Here is a 9,196-nt window from a genome sequence, read left to right on the forward strand (position 1 = left end):
TGAAGAGAGGAGCAGCAACTGGACTCCACAATGGAGCAGGACTAGGTGAGTATTAGGTTGGGCATAAATTACAGCATGGGGGCATTATTACTATATGGAGGCAAAGGGAGAGAACAGATGCAGGACCTATATTACATGGCCATGCTCTATTAGTTAACCTTCATACATAAGGCATGCAGTGTATTATTTTATTCACTACAGGAAGTAATATTCGGCATACACTGCCCTCGTACCAGTTCTTCCTATTTGGAAGATGACCATGATAAATATTTAATGGTGTGAGCATTGCCTTATCCCCCACAGTAATAAGAGCATTATTATTGGCAGTCTTCCTGTACGTCTAACTCAGAGAAGGAAATATGACCTGTATTGATTCACTTCTCTCTCTAAAAGCAAAATAATCCTGTTTCTGGGATGGGGAGCTATTTCCATATTTTTGTGTGTTGTTAGATTAAAGCTTCTCGGGTATTTTCTACCTGTGTGTGTGTATATAAGAGCTTTAATTATTTTATTCTTGTGCTCGCAGAGAGTCTGGTGCTCTTGCGGTACATGTAGCTGATTGAATTGGTGACTCATTGGTAGGAAATCCCCAGAGTACCTCAGAAATTAGGAGGATGCTCTGTAAAGCTATATCAGCAGAGGGGTAGTACCGATACACATCGTGGCTAGACTAGAAAAGACAGCCAGCATTATTGAAGAGATTGTGTTAGATGCAGAAACTACATGAACCTCTTTGCAATGGAGAATTCTGGTAAACCCACATACTGGGAACTAAATGAAAAAGCAATCCAGCCCACCAAGAATACTGGAAGAACACACAGGCCGTGCAAATGAGATGCAGGTGCCAGCATCCAATAAAATCATAGAATTACTTTATTTCATCTTTATTTCAGCATGGCATATTCTCCCTGACCAGCCTCAAGCCGCATAGGCCCTTAATCATAGCAGCGAGGAGCTAGTGATAGAAGTCCTCACTGCACGCTGTATTTACCCACAATGTATAAATATGATTTCCTGTGTCTTTTATGGTAACCACATATCCCTTTGCCCTTTATACCACCCCTATCCCCTTTGGGGATCCCAGTCTAAACCCTATCTAGGACACACTAGGTAACTCCAGGTTTGAGGAAGCCAGGTAACTTCTTAGCATGTTTTTAGAGCATGGAAACAAGTTGAAATGCCTGGAGGAAACCCTTACAAAAACAGGGAGAATATACTAAATATATCTTTGGTAAAATAACCAAAGTAAGTATATTAGTATGGAAACAGGGGACACTGTCAGACATCTTGTAGTCCACCACACAAGAACGTCACATGGGGTTTAAAAACTGCTATAATGCCTGGTATTAAGATCTCTACACATGACTTGCACTTTTTAGTAATTAATGCGCCTTATTGCTGTATTGAGTCCATTTCTTTCAGCTGCTGCCATTTGGTTTTATTAACTATGAAAAACAAAGTTGTGACTGTAATTCAAGCATTGACTAATTGTTCTGCGTTCAGCTTTTTTAGCAGTTTTCTAAAGGTTAAAAAAAAAAAAAAATCCCTTTTACAGGCAAAAAATTGGAATGTTCTCCCCCCCCCCCCCCCTCCCCCCTTTATGTTTCATTCAAGAAGATTTTTGAGGTTTTTTTTCCATTTCCCAGAAGGATTTTGGGTGACCATAAAAGCTTATAGACCCCCAAAAATATATATATTTACCAATTTTGGGATGATTTTATTTTAAAATATACGTAGGACATATTTTGGCATGTTATCGGCCCCAAAGAAATCTCTGGCAAATTTTACGTCCTTGACAATTACAGATGTAAAATTAATCGGTGTGGGGTAAAAACTGCCCAAGGGTGTAGTCACATATGCAGTGTTCTAAGCATGTTTGATGCATACAGCTGTGTTTTTAGCTTTGAGTCTCCTTTTTGTGCTTTAAACTTGTAACAAAAAACATGCAGCTGAAAACACTGTATGTGTGAATCAACCCTAAAAGAAACAGATTTTTACTCTGCTTTTAGTGTGACATAGACCAAGGGTATGTTCACTGATTTTAGATACACTGATTTTCTGCAATTGATCTGCAGCAATTCAGTGTGTGAATATAGCCTAAAGGACAATACAATCATACCTGCATCAATCATAAACTATAATAGTTAAGAGGAGTAGGCCAGCCAGGGTGGATCAGTGCACTAAGGGTGGTAGCCACACTCCCAGTCCACTGAAACACTTATTAAATAGACTAATGTCCTGAAAATGGTACCAAGGATTAAGTTAGGAAACTTACTTTATCAGTGACCCATGCACTATAGGGACCTAACAGCAGGTTTCGTTTAGGGTGCCTTCATACGTACCGGATTCGCAGAGGATTCATGCTGCGAGTTAGCAGCGAAATCCACTGTGAATCCATGTAGTGTGAAGTTGAATGGGGTTACATACCCTCAGTGGAATTTTCATTCCGCCCACTGCAGGTATGTAACCCTGCCCCTTTAACCCACACCCAGAGCATACATTACCTGCTGCATGTGAGGCTCTCGGCTCCCGTCTGTCCCCATCAGCCAATCAGTGCTGCCGTGTGCTAATTGGCTGATAGGGACCAACCGGAGCCTCACATGCAGCTGCGGCACCGAGCAGGTAATGTATACTCCGGGCATGGGCAGCAGGGGGTTAAAGGGGCCGGGTTACATACTTGCAGCGGAATGAAGTAACTGTTGGTCACACAGTTGTTCTTCTCCTCCTCATACACAGGAAGGTTATGCACAGGGGCTAAGCTGCTGCCAGACTGCTCTGGAACTGGCTTATACTTCTGAGAACAAAGGGTTCGGCAATTGAAAATACAACACACCCCCTCCATCTGTCGCTGGAGAGTGGGGAGGACAGGAGAATGTGGCAAACTGCATTTTTGCACTTGCCACAAACCTATGCTGCACCTCTTCATATGTGGGCCACATTATTTGTAGGCAGGTGTAGGATACAGTGAACAGTACTTCTCCAGGAGAAGGCTCCTACAGAGTAATATCATTAGGATTTGTGCTGTAACACATGAGGTGGCCTAGCAGCCTCCATTCAGCAGTGCTGTCCCCCAGGCCAGTGCTATCCACACAGGACTGGCAGTTCTGCTGGATAATTGCCTTCTGTTATGACAGCAGAATGGGATTGAATCAGACATCATTACCAGCAGAAGTGACTGGCTGCCGCTCAGAGACTCCGCTCCCTGGTTGGTGCCTGATTAATTTTGGAGCCAGGCTGCAGGGACGAAGCTGCATTGTGACAGCAGTGTCAAGGATAATGAAAGTGTTTGCCCCTTACCTAAAGCAAGGAGTGAAAAGAAAAGCAAAATTTGTGTCCTTACCCATCAGAATTTCAACCATATAAATATTAAAGAAGATATTGCTGGGACCTGAGGAGGGTGGGGGTTGGTCTCCAGTATGAACTGGCATCTGTGCTTATCCATCTGTGCTTATCTATATATTTTTATATAAACAGGTAATAGAAAATGGGTTCAGATTTGCTTAAACACAGCGTCATAATTTCAACTTACTGGTACAAGATCAGGTTAAATACCAGAAAAGCCTCAGTATTATAAAGGGAAGGTTGCAGAATACTGATACTATTTATTAGGGAGAATAAGAAAAGCAGCACTAAGTTGTTCTAGATGTGTGTGACCTTAGGAGCATTGATGGATATTGCCTGTCTGTGGGGTTGAGTTTAAGAGCAGATTGTTAGCTTTATCCTTCACAGCCCATTAACATAGATAATAATATATTTATTTGTATAGCGCCAACAGATTCCGCAGTGCTTAGATACAGATAATATACCAGCCAAATCCGAAAAATCTTTTCATGCTGTTTAATTCTTCTACTTTTTTAATACTACATATTATTTTTGTCTCCTTAAGGTAATGGATTTGTCAACCCAAGAGCTTCTCCAGGCCTTCTAGGACCATCTGGTGGTAATGGATTGGGAAAAGTCATGCCCACAAAGTCTCCACCACCTCCAGGGGGCAATTTGGGAATAAACAGTAGAAAGCCTGACCTGCGTGTAGTCATACCTCCTTCCAGCAAAGGAATGATGCCCCCTCTGGTGAGTTTGCTGCCTATGAATCTGTATTTTTTTTTTTAAAAGTGGAACAGAAGTTTCTCTTCCAAACTCATGTATTTTTATAAATCACTTCTCATTGGAGCATTAAAAAAAAGAAATAAAATCAGAAAATGCTGAAATGCATTAAACATATAGGGTTAGACATCTGGACTATTATTTAGGTTGTCTTACTATTCTTTTTCTTTGGGGGGGTAATAGAAACAGGGGTGAGGCAACTAGATATTTTAAAGGGATAATCTTGGACTAGGAAATTAATAGTTTATACTTAGAATAGGCCACTAGTATCAAATCACAGGGGTCCAACAATTTGCACTTCAGCTGTCTAAAGGGGCCATGTCACTCCAGCATGTACCACATCCTCGTCATTGTTTACCAGGTAAAGCTGCATACCTGGAGGCGGCACATTCACCAGAAAGACAGAGCTGTAGTACATGGCACAGCCACTACGATAGTCATATAGAGCTGTGCCTGGTGAACAATGGAGACACACTGATTGCTGCAGGTCTCCTCAGTCACCTGATCAGTGGTGGTGCGGAGAGCTGGACCTCTACCAGCCTGATACTGTTGGCCTATACTATAGATCATCCATCTATTCCTCTGTCCCATTTAACCCCTCCCTGACACTTGACATACATGAATAAGCCAGTTGACACCTGCCGGCAGTGGCTGAGATCAGTAATAAAAGGCAATATACTGTTTAACCACTAAGATGCCCGATCTGTGGCAACCACAGAGTACAGATGGGGTAGGCGCCCTCCCTGTGATACAGTCGGAGGTCGCTGAATGGTAAACACAGCAGCTGTGAGCCTTGTAGGGAAAAAAAAAAAAAAGGTTTTATTACAGGCTGCAATTAAAATAATTGAAAGTAATATATATGCAAATACGTTACGGTAAATGGAAACAAAAATGCAGTGTGACCCTAGCTTAACATATTGTATATACCATGAAGTACACTGGAAACTGATTCCCCACAATAAAAAATAGTGCAGTTGAGTTATTACAGATAAAATGATTCTTTTTTTCTTTTTTTAAAACACAGTATGGTACCATTTTCATGTTATGAGCTAGATACTCATCCAGGTGACTACCTTTTAAAGGGATTGTCCACTCTGGGCAATTGTTAGGGTTTTCCGGGGACAATTTTGGGGGTGCTGCTAAAATAAAGTATACTCTCTATTGACCTGCCCCAATCTGCTGATATTTAAGTATAGGTGGAAAATGATCTGTCAGCTTATTGTACAATACAGCGTTCACACACAATGTCCTCTATAATTATACTTTTCCTCATTTACATACAGACAGAAGAAGATGAATTAGACTTGGTGAGTTAAGTGTGTGCCTGGTGGAGATGTATATACGGTGTCACTCATGTTCCCTGTAACATTACTGAAGCTTGGGGAAGGGGGATGGGGGCGTCCCCAACAATTACTGAGTTATAAGAACAGGATGTATTATTTCCTGCAGAAGAATGGAATGCTTTATATTCAGTCTATGTTCAAAGGGAACATTGGATGTGAGTTTCACATTGTGTTTTGTGCCTGGAAAAAGCACCGATCACATGACTGTACATCACACAGCGTCGTCATCACCACCACCATATCGCCATTCTTCCGGTTACTGTCTGCTTCCTTCAGCCTGCTAGGATTGCTGCACTTTTGTCTTCCTCTTTCAGTGAGGTTACATCATCCTCGGTGAGGTCATTTCTTGACAGAGCTGTGAATGATCTCATCTTTCTCAGGAGAACTAAGGCACAAGTCTGCTAGTATACAGACAGCAGCGAGCCCCACAGAAGTGCTCATCAGAGTCGTCCTCGCGCCTATTTACATACTGATTTACTGCCTCAGTGAATGAGACCCACCCCCAATGCCAATGCCAAGCTTCTCAGTTCTGATTAATATTTTATTGAAAGGAGTACCTGCCAACCATGACCCACTTTCTGCACATCACTGGGGTGTTTGACGTTTTCTCATTATCCAATTTAATGCATTACATTGGCTCAATTAGGAATAGACAAAACGTGAAGTTCACCATGTTGTAGAGCCAGTGTGGCCTAGTCAGGGTCGGCCATTGCATTATCACCCACACGTCACAGCCTGCTATGGTGCATGTACATCTGTGCCTATCACACGTGAGGTGTAATGCCTGCATGCCGTTTTTCCCACCACAATTTGGAATTCCATAAGAATAGCAGAGAATCAATTGCCTGTATGTACATTGTGTTTGGCTCTCTGCCCGCTTCATCATTCACTATTATTGTATCATATTTTAGTGTTGAGTTCTGCATTCTATAGTGAGCATTACAGCACTGCCCTCTGCTGGTGGTAGCATGCAATAACTGTCTCAAAGTACCAATGTCTTTGTTTCATTGTATACAACACCAAATATTGTACTAATAAAAGTTGATAACTTCTGTAACCTCATTTTGTAGATGTCTGCCCTAATGTTTTTTAGTCCATTTTCCAATTATTTCTGGTTTTCTTTTCAGAATACCCAAAGGATAAGTAGCTCCCAGTCTACACAGCCTCTTGCTACTCCAATTGTCTCTGTGACTACTCCCAGTTTGGCCACACAAGGCCTGGTGTATTCTGCCATGCCAACTACCTACAATACAGGTAAGTCCTTTTTCTTCAGTTTTTCTGTATTCAGAGTTTCCTTTACTGTACATTTCACCTTCATAAACCACAGGTTGAATCATTTAAATATTGCAGTAAGAATTCCCATACAAATATCTTAAAGGGCACCAGTTGGTACATAGACTATAATAGGAGAATCAATTTATTTTAATTGTTTCTCCAAAATGGAATTTCACCAATGGCTCTCAATGGACAATGAATCGTCAAAAACGTCATTATCACCCTAAACCATGGGTCTGAACTTCACAAAGAATATTATTTATTAGCCATGTAATAAGCTTTGGGCATTATGCAGCCCAGCTAAATGAGTCAACCTGTATAAGTCTATCAGTGGAAAAGTATGAGTGTCATGGGTTTTAGAAGGGACAAAATAAATATGTGGAAAATTGAAATTCATGTTTAGAGTCCTGAGTAAGGACTATGACTGAGCAATAATGTATATGAAATTCTATGAAATATAAAGCAATATAATGTAATACAGTATCTTTCTTTTGCTGGCTTGTCTAGAGCATTGGAAGCTAACTGTGCTTTTCTCTGTTATACAGATTACTCTCTCACCAGTGCGGACCTGTCTGTTCTTCAAGGGTTTAACTCCCCAGGAATGCTGCCTATTGGACAGGTGTCTGCCTGGCAGCAGCACCACTTAGGGCAAGCCGCCCTCAGCTCTCTTGTGTGAGTGGTAGTGCCTAAACTTTATATATACTGCACTACAGCTATAGGTTACATGAAATGTCACTTAAGCCGGTTATAGACATTATGTGTCAGCTATTAGCTCCATTTTCTCATAAGCATGCACATTTAGCTCAGATTGCATCTTCTGTTTAACAGATGGTGAGAAAAGAAAGATCGAGCCGTGGCACTGTGATGGAGTAAATAGGTGCTCATATAATATGTATATTTTTCATATGACATTTATTCCATCCAGACAGAGGGGTGAAAAAAACATTCTTTCAAAAAGATGTAGGTGACAGTTTAGTCCTCAATGGACCTTTATCAAGCCATATCTTTTATGTATAAAAGGAAGGATGCACATCAGTGTACACATGCAAAGAACATACAAAAATATCATAGCAATCAGGACAACCAAATATGAATGTACAGGTCTACTAACGTTAAAACGTCAAACGGGTTAAAAAGGGGGGAGGGACTCATCCACCGTATACCACGCTGTAAAAATGGCATGAGTAGTGATGGACGTGCCGCTGACATAGGTAAGGATTATAAAGACATGATATAGTGTGTAGAGCACTCTACATAACGTTAATGCACGGTAAATATGGTGTGGGAGAAAACCTAACAGCAATAAGATTGAAGCCTGTGAATAACTGCAGTAATGATAGAGTGATTACATAGCGACTACACTAAGGGTAAGCATAGGACAAGGAAGAAAGCACTGCAGCAAACTTAGAGTGTCAGGAAGAGATAAAACATGGTAGATAGAAGATAAGTACAGGGTATGATTGGTAGGAAAATACTGTGGTTTACTGGTTGTAGATTTTAGATGACACTGCCAGCACCAGACATGGCAGGGACTCTTAATATTGCTGGTTATCCCCCCCCCCCCTTTAATTGACAGGTCTGTCACGGTCTTTGGTTCAGGCTGTATAATTTTGTCTGGTTTTAAAGTGCCCCAATTGCCACAAAAAGTCAGGTATGACACCCTGAGATCTTCTAGGACTGTCCAAAGTTAGATTCGGTACCATTTACCGTAGTACTATATTTGTTCATCTGCAATTGCAGTTGTCACTACCATATTGTGTTTTGTAGTGGATTAATAGTCTCTTTATTCTCTCCACAGGGCCGGGGGACAGTTATCTCAGGGTTCAAACTTATCCTCCATCAATAACAACCAAAATGTCAACATAAAGTCAGAGCCAATATCCCCTCCCCGTGACAGAGTCACGTCATCTGGATTCACTCAGCAGCAGCAACAACAGCAGCAGCAGCAGCATCATCAACACCAGGCCCGTCCAGAAATGGGGCGATCACCCGTGGACAGCCTAAGCAGCTCCAGCAGCTCATATGATGGAAGTGACCGGGAAGACGTCAGGAACGATTTCCACTCCCCTGTCGGTATGGGGCGGAATTCCAATAATGAGGACAGGGACAGTCCCTCCATGAAGCGCATGAGAATGGATGCCTGGGTGACATAGAGACCGCCTTCCCTCTTCTGTGGCAGAGTCCCCAGCATATCACAAAACTTTTCCAGAGGATGCAGAACCCTTATATATATAAGCAAATCTATATATATATACATATAGAGAGAAAGAAGTATGTCACACACGCACAAGGGCCATCTTTTGTGTGTTTCTGTGAGCTCGCTTGTGTTTCTCACAAATCAATCAGGTACCTGCTGCAATGACTGTACACAGACCTACAACTTTATCTGGCAATGTGGCACGTGGAGTTTATAAAAAAAAAAAAAAATCCTTTTCTGGAAGAAAAAAAATAAAACTTGTGTGTCTAGTACTGTA

At 41.5% G+C, this 9,196-nt stretch overlaps 1 protein-coding gene across 10 annotated transcripts in view; it reads left to right on the forward strand.

The window, feature by feature from the left end:
- Positions 1-9,196, forward strand: part of MEF2A (myocyte enhancer factor 2A) — a 97,793-nt gene extending 88,597 nt beyond the window's left edge. For 7 of the 10 annotated variants that reach the window (XM_069985121.1, XM_069985173.1, XM_069985164.1 and 4 more), the window contains 5 exons: positions 3,887-4,071; positions 5,388-5,411; positions 6,575-6,701; positions 7,268-7,394; positions 8,521-9,196. In XM_069985121.1, coding sequence (XP_069841222.1) covers positions 3,887-4,071; positions 5,388-5,411; positions 6,575-6,701; positions 7,268-7,394; positions 8,521-8,875 — 818 coding nt within the window. In that variant the 3' untranslated portion in view covers positions 8,876-9,196. The remainder of the gene's footprint in view (positions 1-3,886; positions 4,072-5,387; positions 5,412-6,574; positions 6,702-7,267; positions 7,395-8,520) is intronic. The other 3 variants (XM_069985157.1, XM_069985188.1, XM_069985180.1) reach the window with 1 other exon arrangement.

The sequence above is a fragment of the Dendropsophus ebraccatus genome, chromosome 1 (genome assembly GCF_027789765.1).
Source record: "Dendropsophus ebraccatus isolate aDenEbr1 chromosome 1, aDenEbr1.pat, whole genome shotgun sequence".
Lineage (NCBI taxonomy): Eukaryota > Metazoa > Chordata > Amphibia > Anura > Hylidae > Dendropsophus > Dendropsophus ebraccatus.